This window comes from Eublepharis macularius, chromosome 6 (genome assembly GCF_028583425.1).
Source record: "Eublepharis macularius isolate TG4126 chromosome 6, MPM_Emac_v1.0, whole genome shotgun sequence".
Taxonomy (NCBI): domain Eukaryota; kingdom Metazoa; phylum Chordata; class Lepidosauria; order Squamata; family Eublepharidae; genus Eublepharis; species Eublepharis macularius.
In genome coordinates, this window is record NC_072795.1 from 26,575,479 (window position 1) to 26,589,826 (window position 14,348).

General features: G+C 39.1%; 1 protein-coding gene across 1 annotated transcript in view; it reads left to right on the forward strand.

Annotated features, from left to right (window-relative positions):
• Positions 1-14,348, forward strand: part of SI (sucrase-isomaltase) — a 178,856-nt gene that overhangs the window by 61,536 nt on the left and 102,972 nt on the right. Inside the window, exons 20-24 of the mRNA XM_054982800.1 lie at positions 285-341; positions 1,352-1,476; positions 6,028-6,116; positions 10,634-10,683; positions 12,595-12,756. Of these exons, the coding sequence (XP_054838775.1) occupies positions 285-341; positions 1,352-1,476; positions 6,028-6,116; positions 10,634-10,683; positions 12,595-12,756 (483 nt within the window). The remainder of the gene's footprint in view (positions 1-284; positions 342-1,351; positions 1,477-6,027; positions 6,117-10,633; positions 10,684-12,594; positions 12,757-14,348) is intronic.

A 14,348-nucleotide genomic window follows, 5' to 3' on the forward strand; every position in this document is an offset into this window, starting at 1 on the left:
TTCTACCGGGGAAAGGGTAGGATAAATGTGTGATAGAAGTTTTTATGAGTAGGATCAGATCCCACTGTCAGCACCACTAGAGCAAAATCCAGGCACATTGAAATGCAAGGCACATTAAAAAATCTTGGAGAGCAGAGTGCTCTTTCACACATTTAATTGGCTTGTACTTTCCTTGCAGCTACTATTGAAATAACTTCCATGATACAGAATTACTATCACCTCTATATTTCATATCTCCTCCTCTTAATTTGAATCAATTAATAAAATAATTGTTTACTTTTCAGGGTGTGGATACAGTGACAGCTTACATACCTGATGCTGTGTGGTACGAATATGAGACTGTAAGTGTACAACTATTATTCTGAGTTGAATCCAGACAACTTTTTAATTCCGCTGTGTGCAACTCCCTTACTATAGTCCCCGTCCCACTTGGTTTTTGAGTATGCATCATCTCCAGCACAGCCAAAGGGAATCCCGTCTTCCTTTTGCATCAGCTGAAAAGGTGATTGAATCCAACCCATTGTGTGTGCTAGTTCAAATTAAACACTGAGCTTTTCTACGGCAAGTTTTTGATGCATCTCGGCTTCTTAGCAGGACAGCAGAGATCAGCCAAAGATACTGTCCAAATGGGAGGTAGGAAAGAAGCTGAGCTGCATCAAAACCGACTATCAATTTAACACAAGATATACTAACAGTGCAGTCTTAAGCAAAGTTACATCCTTCTAAGCCTATTAATGAGTTTAGAAGGGTGCAACTCTGTTTAGGCTTGCACTATAAGATCTTTTCAGCATGCAATCTAGTATTTTAATACTATCGTAACAAAACAAAGTGAATTGCTTTTATTACATACTTAGGAAGGAACAATTAGATTACATCTTTAGAAAACCTGTATTGCCTAGTATATACAGATTTGAACAGGAGACTGTTCAAATCACCACTCTGCCATAAAAGATTACTGGCTGACACAGAGCCGATCACAGACTATCCATCTAACCTACTTCATGAGGTTGTTGTGAGGATAAAATAAAAGGGAGGAAAATGACATGAGCTGCTTTGAATCCACATTAGGGAGAAAGGCATGGTATAAATTAATAAATACATAAATATTATAGACTTTGATTCTTCTCAGGATGGTACCTTTCCAGGTGTGTGGGAATCCTCATAATGGAAATGTAATCAAATGTGTATCTCAAGCACATCAAAATTAAGATGACATATTTTTGTCTGGCCATAGTCCTGATGTCTAAATAGGTCAGAAACACGCATCTCATATCATGAGGAAGTCAAATGAATCTGGAGACTCTGAACATATGGTACATATCTGTTCCTGACCCTCTTACTCTTGTATTAGGGCATAAAATCACCATGGAGAAAAGAATACGGTCAGATGTATCTCCCAGCAGACAAATTAGGTCTTCATCTCAGAGGAGGCTACATTTTTCCCACTCAGCAACCAGCCAATACAACTGTTTACAGGTATTTTTTTTTTAGTGCCAGCCTTGGAGCCTCAATTTTTTTTTTTTAGTACTTTATGATTCTTATTTCAGGTATTTAGCAATGTTTTGTTAGTCGCTTATGTCTTTATGGGTTGCAGAGCATGTCTAAGATGAATAACTAGTTGTCAAAGAGCTACTATTTTACCCTAAATACAGTTTGAGAAATAAGAGAATGTACTCTCTGGGTGTGAGGGGAGTTACAGCATTCTGGATATTTATTAATCTTCATATGACATTCAAGAGTTGGAAAGGTCATCTTGCCCAAACTCCTAGTCAACAACACTGGAAATCCAAAGCTATAACATTCTCAATAGATGGCTGCCCAGGTTCTGTTTGACAATCTTCAGTGAAGGAAAGCCCTCCCACAGCAATCAGTTCCATTGTCAAACTATTCTCTCCCATCCTCACTTTTCCCCTAATGTATTTAGGAGTGTTCCTGGGCACATGACTCCTATTGGATAAGCAGGTGTCAGCGGTGGTCAGGGGTGCTTTTCACTAGCTTCCTTCCTTCCAGGAATTTTGTCACTATGATACATGACATGGTAAAATGTAGACTACTGCAACATCTCTACATGTGGCTGCCCTTGAAGAGTGTCTACAGAATACTGCAGCCAGAAAGTTGACTAGTGTGGGCCATAGTGACTATATCACTCTGGTATTGTTCTACCTACACTGGCTTCCTATTTACTTCTGAACCCAATTCAAGGTGCTATTTTTGAACCTTAATATGCTGTATGGCTTGGGACCAATATCTCTTAAGGGCTGCCTACCTCTACCTGAGCCTTACAATCATAGAACCTTCTTTGGGTACGCCTGCCACCTCAGTTTAGATGGCTAGCAACCTGAGAAACAACCATCTGGAACTCTCTCCTGAGGGTAATTTATCTGTCTTCTATCATTGTCTCCTTTTATCAATGGCGTTCCCTTGCTAACTTTCATTGGCCTTCCTCCCTCTGTGCGTCTCTGTGTTTATATGTTTCACTTAATCTTTTATATTTTTTATATATATTAATCTGCATTTTAAACATTGTTTTGATCGTTGGCTGCCTCATGTGTTAAATGAAGGAATGTAAGCTGAAACCCATCATTCTGTAACTTAAGCCCATTAAATCTAGTTTTGCCTTCTGGAGGTGCAGAAAGCAAGGCCTTGATCTTTTTCATGTCACAGCCTTGAAGTATTTGAAGAGTGTAACCATACTTTTTATGTAAAGGACTTTTTCAGTACTGGAGGCCAGTGATAAAATACAAAATTCAGAAAATAACAAGCACATAGCATCACATTGAAGGAATAAAGGCAAACAAAAAATCCTTGTAGCACCTTAAAAATTTAACACATTTATTGCAGCATAAATGTTATTGGGCTACAGGCCACTTCATCAGATGCAGTAGGGTTGCAATAGGTAGCATCTGACCGTGGGATTCTCCCCCAAGAAAGTTTATGCTGCACTAAATCTAATTGTTTATTTTTTATTTATAAATTACAACACTAATATAGAAAAAGCTAGAAACATAGAAATATGGTATCAATATAGTATCAATAAAACTGATAAAACCAGATAAATATAAAGCCAAGTTATAATAATATTCCACAGTGCAGTTCTGTGCAGTGTTAAAAACATCACAATTTCGATTAAAACATTAATACAAATTCTAAGTTGACATACCATAATGCACCTAAAGTACTGTCACAAACATATTAAGTGTATAAATTTAATACACCTACAGTAAAATCCAAACTAGAGTTACTCAAGTTTAACCCATTGAAATCAATAGACTTAGACTGGAGTAACTCTGCTTAAGATTTCACTGTTAGAACTCTGTAAACATTTAAGTAAGTATTATATCTGCATGCCCACATTTACAAGAGAAAAGATGACACTATAAATAATATAGTGACATACCAAGATTTTATGAATTAAGAAACCACTAGATTTTCAATTCCTTCTCTGTATAATGAGTAGACATGGGCACGAACAGCATTACGAATGGAAAAAACCCACAAACATTCCATTCATCTGTTCGTGAACAAGCCATTTGTGAGGAGGCCCCATTCTAAATGAACAAGTGGTCATTGCAAGCCTCGTTCATTGCCTTCGTCAGACGTTCGTCAAGCCAGACAGTCTGGCACCTAATTGAATTGAATTGAATTTATTTAATTAATACTCTGCCCTCCCCACACCAGAAGGCTCAGGGCAGATCACAACAAGGCTTAAAACACATTTCACAGTTCAGGCCATTAAGACCATTAAAAGCATAAAATACTTACATACCATAGTTTAAAATACCCCATCTATATAAATATAGAAACAAGAAACATAGCAGCACATAATCTGGACTACCACCTTTTCACCATCTCCAAAGTGTTTTTACCAGGAAGAACAGCTCCGTCTTACAGGCCCAGTGAAATGCTAACAAATCTCGCCAGGCACTAGTCTCATAAGACAGGATGTTCCACCAGCTGGGGCCAGGACCAAAAAAGCCCTGGCCCTGGTCAATGCCAGGCGGACCTTCCTAGGGCCAGAGATCTTTAATAGATGTTTATCACTTGAGTGAAGAGTCCTCTGGGGCTTATATGGGGATATTGATTGCACCTGCAATCAACTCCCTTGGCAACCAGAGGCAGGGACTGAACTCTGTCTGAACCCCTTTCTGGCTTTCCTTCTGGCTTTAACCATTCAAAGTACTTCCAGCAGAGAGTCCCAGTGACAGTGAGGACTATGTCCCCTGCAAATTTGGTGGGTATTGGACATTGGGGAGGTCAGTTGGCAACCCCTCAGACTAGCTGCCAGCAGACACTGCTGTTTTTTCCAGGACAGGGCCCTTAAACTATCAGCTGGCAGGCGGCGGGGGGGGGGGAATCCCTCCCGCCGCCTGCCAGCTGATAGTTTAAAGGGATCTTTAAAGGGCCAGGTAAGTAGGTTTGAGGGGAGGGGGCTAAGTGGGGGGTTGAGGGTGGGGAGGGGGGTCCTGGCCCCCACGAACAACAAACCACAAACATGTTCAGGATCAGCTCATGTTCGTCCATGTTCATTGTTCGTGTTAATGGAGGCAACGGACGATGAACAGGGTGTTCGTCCCCGTCCCCCCATTTGTGCCCATGTCTAATAATGAGACTGTGATAGTCAGCTTAAAATCTGATAGCTTTTAAGATGCCACATTGGGAAAGTCAGTTGGCAACCCGCCAAACTAGCTGCCAGCAGACACTGCTGTTTTTTCCAGGACAAGGCCCTTTAAACTGTCAGCTGGCAGGTGGCGGGGGGGGGGGATTTTAAGGTGTCACAAGGTCCTCTTTTTTTGTTTTACTGCAACAGACTAATATTGCCAACTCTCGTAATGGTAGGACTAAGAGTCTCTCTGCACAAGACACCTTGATGTGTGTTCATCATGTGTAAGGAGACGCAATGTTAGCCAGGAAAAGTAGTTTTAAAAGACAGAGCCAACTGAGATGGTGAAACTTACAGAGTTAATTAGAGCATTAATTAGAGAAAAAAACACTCTCTATATTCATGGCAAATTGGAAACCCTTTATGGACTTTCTGCGAGAGATGAAGGAAAATGAATTAATGATTTGTGGTTTTGATTTTTAAGAATAAGGATCTGGGATATCAAGAAGATGAGACACAGAAAAAAGATATTAATTAGACCACAAGCTGATTGATAATATAGGAGGAAGTGTTGTAGGCAAGAAGCTGTAATGGATTAACAATATGCTTATTATGCTTTTTACTGTTTTTTTTTTACTTTGTAGATTGATATGTAGGCCATTCTTTGTTCTCTGTCGTTGTGTTTTTGTTATGTTTTGCTTTCCTTCCTTTGCTCTTTTTTAACTTTTCCATAATAATAAGAATAAAAAAAATAGAGCCCAACAAGATCGCTCCTCAGAGGGTTTGTCAATTTCATCTTTGCCTTCCTGAAGGCTCTGTCAATTTCACCTCTCCATTCCAAACTAAGTGGGTTTGCAACCAGAAGATAGCAAGGAATGGAAATAGGCTGGATCTGTCTTCCAGAGCTGTGCTTGGACCTGAAGAGGTTCTAAGGGGCTAAAATTTGCCTTCTTGTATTTCACACAGCTCCAGTATATAGTAAAGCCTTTGCGCTGCCACCAACTCTGTATTTTTAAACTACCCTTCCCAACCACCATTGCATCTCCTGACATGTGTTCTTCACATTTCAGAAGTCAGGTGTAGAGAGACTATAAACCTCTCTGTCATAAAATACATACTTAAAGTGTCAGATACTTCAGTAAGTCTTAGACCAAAAAAGTGAGGAGTAAATCTTAGAGCAAAAAACTGGGGAGCAATTTTAGTCTTAGTTTTAATCCTTACCATGGATTTTGTGTGTGAAACTGAACAAACTTTTTCCTATGAACAATCTTACAATGGTAAATTTGTGATATTGATATTCTAACTGGAAACCAGAGACTGAAACTTGAATTGAATCTACAGCCATTGATTGATTTGCTGGCTGAATGTATCAAATGTAGAACTTCAGGCCACATACACTATTTAAAAAGTCTTTTTTTTTTAAACAGCCGTGTAAACCCTATGGGACTTATAGTTGCTTTAGATGAAAACCAGCAAGCAAGTGGAGAACTATACTGGGATGATGGTGAAAGCAGAGGTAAGAGCACTCCTTCTAGAAGAAGAAAGAAAGCAATTTGTGCAGAAACATCAATCAACTGATTTGCATAGGCCAAACCTACTAAATTCTGCAAATGTTTCAATGTATTATTCAATGATAATATGCCAATAATCACTGGTATATTTACTGTCTCATACATATGTCCACATGCTTTTTCATGTGCACTGTGGTTACCTCAGCTTCCCAATCTGATTACAACAAAGGATTTGAATTCATTGTAAATTGATGAAAACTAGCCTATAATGCATTTGGGTAATGAAAATGAATCGGGAAAAATCAAACAAATGCGTGACATTTATTTCCCTGGCTGGAGGTCAGAAGAAGAAGAAGAAGAGATTCTCTTCTTTTTCTTCTCTGCCTCCTCTTTTTGCTCCCCCTCCTCCTATCAAATTGTAATTTCTTTATTGTAAATGTGGTGATTGCCCATCAAGCTTATTATAGCAGTGGCTAGAAGCCTGGGGCGGGGGGCAAGGAGCTAGCCAGCCAACAGATGGACAGATGGGTGGGAAGACAATCTTTTTTCCTCCTTCATCTCATCTTGTTGTGCTGGTGCACCATTGGATATGTAGTCCTCAGGGTGTCTTAACATAGGATGACTATGTTTCCCAAAGGCCACCAAGGCACAGCATCCCAGATGCTGGCAAACAATGTCCAAAGGAAAAAGAAGGCAAGAAGGGGGGAGGGAGGATCTTTATAAATATTCTCATTTTTTTTTGTAAAAAAGGTAAAGGTCCCCTGTGCAAGCACCAAGTCATTACTGACCTATGGGGGGATGTCACATCACGACATTTTCTTGGCAGACTTTTTACGGAGTGGTTTGCCATCGCCTTCCCCAGTCATCTACACTTTACCCCCTAGGAAACTGGGTACTCATTTTACCAACCTTGGAAGGATGGAAAGCTGAGTCAACCTTCAGCCGGCTATCTGAACCTGGCTTCTGCCAGGATCGAACTCAGGTCATGAGCAGCGCTTGGGCTGCAGTACTGCAGTTTACCACTCTGCACCTCGGGGCTTTATCTATTCTCCATACACTTTTAATACTAGTCTCAGATTACTAATATTAGTCTCTATGATGCATTAAGTTTGCATCGGGGATGGGAAAACTCCTACCACCCTTAGGTCTTTTTGTGTGTGCTAACTTCTACAGGATGTTTTTAAAGAGCTTTAGATTACAGTAAGAAGGAAATGTAACAGGTATTCTTTATGGCCTTTTAACTTTAAAGCTGATTCATTCTAAGATTAACTGGACTCCAGGATGCTCTGACATCATCATGTTCATATGATATCACTTGAGAGCTGGAAATGTGTCTGCCTAAAATCTAACATTACTAGAAGAGTACAGAGGAAAATATGAGGGGACGGAAAGGATAGGGTTGCTTTAGGTAATAGTGATTCCGAAGGTGTCTCATCTTCTGAGCTTTTGTTTATATATATATATTCCCATCCTCTTATGACAATTTCCATTGAAGTCGCCATACAAATCTCCAACAGACAAAGCAGTACATATTCTCATACTACTTTAAAGATGAAGGCATTTTATTGTGTTATATGCTTTCGTGAGCCAGGATCCACTTCATCTGGTTCAGTTCTGAAATACAGAACATTTAAGATGAGATTTTTCAGGGGATTCACCAGAATATTTGGACCCAAATTCAAGACCCCACATATTTCCACACTAGTTCCATACTGGCAATAGGTGAATAAGGATGATGAGCTGTGCCTGTGAGGCTTTTTAACCATCGTTTATTAAGTAAAAGGTTTATTAGCCACCTATCTATGAATTTTTGCTTGTATCCTACACGCTCCATGAATGGAGGAGATGGTCCTTAGAAATCTTATCTATATCCTTGCTTTGAAAGGGTGGGGAAATCCACTGTTTATCTTCTCTAATTGTGAGTACAACAGGAGGGAAAACAGATTTTAAGAAGCCACTAATAAAAGCTAAGTGATCTTCAGTAGTATCTTAGGAAACATTATGTAAATTTGTCCCCCAGGGATTGCTCCTCCGCCAATTTGTTGCTCTGCATGTGGAAGGCAAGTACCTGAATGCAGATGAACTTCTATGGGTGATTTCTCCTGTCTAATCCTAAAGCAATATGAGGATTTTATAGTATGCTTTAATGTTGCTCTTCCTGCAAGGAATTTAGGATATCAGCCATAATTTTCCCTTCTGCTTTCACAACAACACTGTGAGGTAGGTTAGGCTGTGAGAGTGTGTGAATGATTCAAGGCTATCCATGGAGCTTTATGGCAGACCAGGAATTTCAATCCAAGTCTCCCAGATGCAATTCCAACCACTACACAACACTGTTCTGCAAGGCAAAGGTGGAGAGAAGAGTACTGTTTCTTTACCAGAGTCATCACCCTCTGCATCTGTGTTATCCATGTGACTGTACAGTAATACCCAGTGTATTTTGAAGTACTGTCTCTAGCCTCTACTAGGCTGCAACCATACATCTGTGGGATATTGTACTGACATTTCACGACAGCAGTTCTTCACAAGTCATTGATGTGGAGTATGGGGAGATCAACTGGTATAGCAACAAATACAGGAGCAGGGACTGCATTCATTATGCAATATTCACAATGCCTGACATAGTGCGGGCACAGGCCTCTGCTAGACCTTCTGAGATGCTGGCCAGTGCTGTATTGGATTGGCAGCCTGTCCCATGCGTCCTGTGTCTTAATAAAATTTTTCACTAATCATATGCCTATCTCTTTGGCTATTAGTCCCTTCTGTGTAATCCACTGCCTTTCTCCACTGCCTTCTAATGGGATTTGTCCCTTCATTTCATGGCCAGCAATGGTTGTGAGTGACTAAGCTCTGGTTCCCCATGTATGTGCTGGGCTAAGGTCAGATAGGTTGGTAATATCTGCCACTGCCATACTATTTCCTGCAAAGTGTCCATGGTGTTTAATAGAGTTATGAAAATTCTTTGTGGAGCATATGCTTGTTCTTCGTTGAACAAATGGTGCTTTGGCAATTTTATTTTTTTTGTGAGCTGTTTTGTAGCTTTTTAAAAAAGCTTTGTGAAATAATAGTTACATATATTGCCTCTGAAATACAATTAATTTCTTTTCCTTGCAAACAGCAAAAAGAAAAAAAAGTGTGGTGTCATGCATAACCTTTCAGGCCATCTCCAGTCATTTAAATCTCATAAAAGCTTGGGCAGCCTTTAAATAAAGAGATAAAAAAGAACCATGATTTGGCTGATAATTGCGGCAATAAATATTGAATGCCTTGGGCTGTTGCTGATCATGCCACAATGGGAGCATGCTTTGCTTCTTTTCACGGCCTAAAATAACTAGGTTTTATTGTACTAATTTTGAAAAACAAAACAATATAAAATGTTATCATTTTCTCAAACAAGCGTTTCTAAAGATGGGGAGTCTTCTTGCAATCAAAAGTGTTTTGGAACTTAAGACTTGAGTCGCTCTAGCTAGTAAACTTTTCTTCTTTTTAAGATTTTCTCTTCTCTGTTAATAATAGTCCAATAATAATAATGGGAATATTTAGTAGAAATAGAAACAAACCCCTTGAGGGTGTGTCAGAATCAGACACGGGGGGAGGGGGGTCCTAAAAAGTGGCAAAATCTGGTGTGTCACACCATAATTTCCTGCAAAGAGGCCATGTTATTTAACCGGGGAGATCCCTTCTCCCCTGCTGGTACCTGCTTCTTCCCCTTTTGTTTCCCTCCTGTTGTTTCCCCTGTCTCCCCAGAAGAGATTTGGTGGGGCCGATAGTTCCTCCACTCAGCTCATGATGGAGCTGAAAGTGTGCAAGATGCCTTCCTTGATTCTCTGGCCAGCGATGTCTTATGTGGGAGGCTTAAAATTGAAAGTGAGTAAAGCATCCACCTCTAAATGGGGGGAAATGTGGAGCTGAAAGCACAGAATTTGCTTTAAATGGATCAGCTGGCTGGCAATAGAGACTTGGACCAGAACTATACATGATGCCACCACCTCCTGTTCTTCTGTCCTGTTGCCTTACTCATGGGACATCCTCTTCCTCCTCTTCACCGTCTCCTTTACCACCTTACTCCTTCCTGCTGTCACCATGCCCTTCCTCTTCCTCCTGCTCTCCTGAAGCTGCTTTCTTACCCTGCCATCTGTTGATCCTTTAAAAGACAATCTGGTTAGAATGCCACCCATGATCTTATGAGATCATGTATGCAGGACTTACATGTAAGCATAGAAATTGCTTCACTTTGCTCTTTAAAAATCTAACTTTTTAATTCCCCCAACCCTAGATTTGAAACATTCCTCTTTCTGTATATGCCCCTACTGTGCAATTTTTTCCCCATTCTGAATTCTGGAGCTATGAAAGCAACAGCATTGGGATGAGATTATATTAAATTGGTACCAGTATTAAATTGGTCACCAGTATTCGCTTCCTCAGAGTCATTTAGTTGGTGTTACTATTGATATGATTTAATAAAATTTTACCATGTGGTAAGTTTTTTTAATAAACTTTACATTTCATTCCCAATATTTAGATGTATTGTCAACAGGAAAGTATCTCCTTTATCAGTTTACTGTCAGTAACGTAAGTACATTTTCGATACTACTACAGATTAAATTAATGCTGTCTCCAAATTTCTTAAAAAGAGGTTTTTTTTCTTGTGAATTTTAATTTCAGATATTCCTCAGATATTTACTGAATATGGAAATATTTTCCAAACAAACTACCAAATTTTTTGGATTTGCATTTCATATCTTATGAGAAAGGAGGCCAGTATTTTATTCCAGTTAGAATTTCTCAGCTTTTGGGGCAGTTAGCATATAATTGTTTGATGTCTCGTGCTACAGAGTTGGATCTAAGACTTCTGCAACTGGAGCAGGTTTGCAGAAAATGGTTTTTACCTGCCCCAAGGGCTTCTGAAAAAGTACTCTGTGCATCTTGGGAGGCTACAGCACAAAAAGGGGACGGGAGTACAATTTCTTACTATAGCTCCCCTGCCAATACTGGTAGATCCTCCAAATCTGTTCTGATAAGTCTCCCAAATCGTAGTATTCAGTTTTTAGGCTGATCTTGGAAAAAGGAAAGGGAAAAGCAGTCCTCTGAATTGGCTCTGTTTGTTGAAGTCCTGGATCCAACCCATTGTATTTCATATTTGACAATAATTGTTCACCATGCAGTATTATTTAGTATGTGACGGATAACTGTCATACAATGTTGCTTAATATTACATAATATATGACAGCTGAGGAAATATTGGATTTGATACCAGGCAAAACAATTAAAAGTTGAGACATTTTAAAGCACTCAAAATATGAATTTTAAATCTCACATTCAATGTTTGAGCAATGAAATTAGCAATGACAACAATTATTAATATTTGTGAATATTCATGCGATTTTCAAGTATGTTCCTTGTGTTTCATAATTTACATTATAGTTCTTCTGATAAATTAAAAAGTACCATTATTTCATTAGCTATATTAGGTTTTCATCGATAGGCATGAGAATTTCAAGACAGTGAATCCCCTTTCATCAAACCTATATGATGCGGCATTCATTGTCTTCAAAGTATCATGGTAAATCTACTGGGCAAGATTTAGTGACCATTGCCATTATGGCTGCCTTAGGGTTATCCGTGGAATAACTCTGTGGTAAATTAATTTGAGTGAATTATTCATTTTCATTTATGTTCCTATTGAGAATCTTGGCCATATTGTGGATATCAAGTTTGTTAGGCAATGAATTTGGAAACTGGGATTTCACAGCGAAATCATTTCAACAAGGAAGTCCCCATTTTAAATTCACATCTCTCATTGTGCAAATAAGACCTGTGAATCTTACTTTTTTTTAAGTGACATTTTATTTCTCATTCCAAATGGAGGATTTGTCACACCTCATTATATACTACAAAGTCCTCATGTTTTTGGGCAGTAACAAGAAATTTGAAGCAGATGTTCATCTGAAGTTTTGTGGCTCCCAAACTCACATGTACCCTTTCTTCCTTGCAACTGGGGTGCGTGGGCAGAAGCAGTGGCTGCATTCCTCTGCACCCTGCTTTACTTAAAGTGCCATTGGCTCTATTGCAAAACATATGTGCAGCCATGTAAGTAATGTGATTTCACAAACTGAGACACTTTAAGGAGGAGATAACAGCACAGAAGGGGTGGGGGGGGAGTTACTGCTTCTGCCTTCAGATCCTGGTCACAAGGAGGAAAAAAGTTTGGTTGAGACTGGGCAGCACAAAACTCCTATTGAGCATTTGATTCAAAATCATTGTATGATTGCTCCTAAAACGTGAGGTTTTTTTAAAAAATAGGTAAAGGCACCTATTTAATTATGTAAATATGTAAATACAAATAATGATAGTGGTATTGTATCAACTTTAGTAGGCATGCAACCTTAATAAAAACATAGACAATCATGCAAATGTATACTTTTATTATTTCTTCATCATAAGATCTCTGTAACAATATCATCTGTATATCTTGTCTTTTAGAGAACCTTGGTCATGAGTCCATCACACAATAACTATCAAGATTCAGCTAATTTAATGTTTGAAGAAATCAGAATCCTTGGATTACCTCTTGAACCTACAGGAGTGACAGCAAACTCAGTTACTGTGCCTGCCAGCAACGTCAATTATAATGCAGGAGATCAAGTAAATATTGCTGACTGTTTTTAATATATTCTAGGAACTGAAGCTTTTCCAGCACGGTTCCCAAGGTGCATAGAATCAAGTTAAAGAGGAATGTTAAAGCTGCATCCTAGCATTTCCTATTCTTTTGTAACACTTAGTAGAATTAATTTACCATTGGTCTGATTTCATAATTAGAGATGGGCACAAACCAGGAAAAAACTGAACCGTGCAGTTCGTGGTCCGTCAAATTTCACGAACCACGAACTTCCATGAACCTGCCCCTGGTTCACAAACCTGTTCATTTGTTTCATGAAAACATCACATCCAGGTCAGAAAATCATCACTTCCAGGTCAGCAGAAGTTCATTTCCAGGCCAGCAGAAGTTCACTTCTGGGTCAGCAGAAGGTCTGCAGGAAGTCCATCCCCTGTTGCCTGGGAAACTGATTGATTGGCACCAGGCTGTCTGCAGTGATGAACCAACAAATGAACCAAATGAACCAGCCTAAAAGTTTGGCAGTTCGTCAAAAATGGTATCTGACGAACCATATTTCGCAAACCATGAATCGGCCTGGTTTGTGCTTAATTTTGGTTCGTATTTCGGTTCCTGCCCATCTCTATTCATAATATTATGTGTTTCCTCATCACACTGCACAATTTTGGATGCTGTCAGAAATGGCCCAGGGAGGTGGAGGTGCAGAATGTTATGTCACCAGGACTTGGATGAGTTCCAGAATTGCAGAGTGGGATTGAATGACATTCATTTAGCATAACTAACATCTAGTTCAGCCCCGCATAAGTAAAGCAACTATTTAACTAAAGTGGCTATTTAACTAATTATTTTCAGTAGCTGGGACTGCATGTTAGAATATGATGGGCATCATATGCATTTGGTATGCAGATACAGAGAAACAGTAAAATTGGAAACTAGTATTATTAGAATACCTGACTGGTTTAATGCAAAGGCAAGCACAGGCACTTGATACAGCTTCGCAGAGTCTAAGCCTCTAGAATGTGAATCAAATTGATGTGACTCCAGGCAATAACCTGTGTGAATTTTATGCCCAGCAAGACTTGGAGGTGAGTCAGAACGGAACTCTCTCCTTGTTCTATAAAAACATTGAAAATTGTTTAGAGAATTGTTTCCATTATATAATCCTTAGTTCCAGACATGGATCTTTTTTGGCTTTAAGATTCTGAACTATATGTTGATGGACAGTATGAGAGTACCCTGAAAGCCCACTGACTTAAATGATTAACAGGATGTTGAAAATCTACAATTCTATTTTACATTCTTAGCTGATGTCAGATTGGCTAAGATACTAATGATCAAGTGTGTAAAATGTGTGCATTAGTGCCTGAAGCATTTATCATCAAGGATTTTCTCATTTTTACAGAGATATAAATATCTAAATACAACATAAACATCCATCCTTCTACTATGATAGATAAAGGTGTGTTAGAACTACCTTAAAATAAATGGAATCAAAAACTGGTTGAAGGATCAAGAAGATCCCCAGACCAATGTGGCTGTTTTTGCAAGGGGATATCTTTTATGAGGAATGAGTTGTATATGAATTAACTTGAATCTTGAATTAAGTTCTGACAGGAGGAAT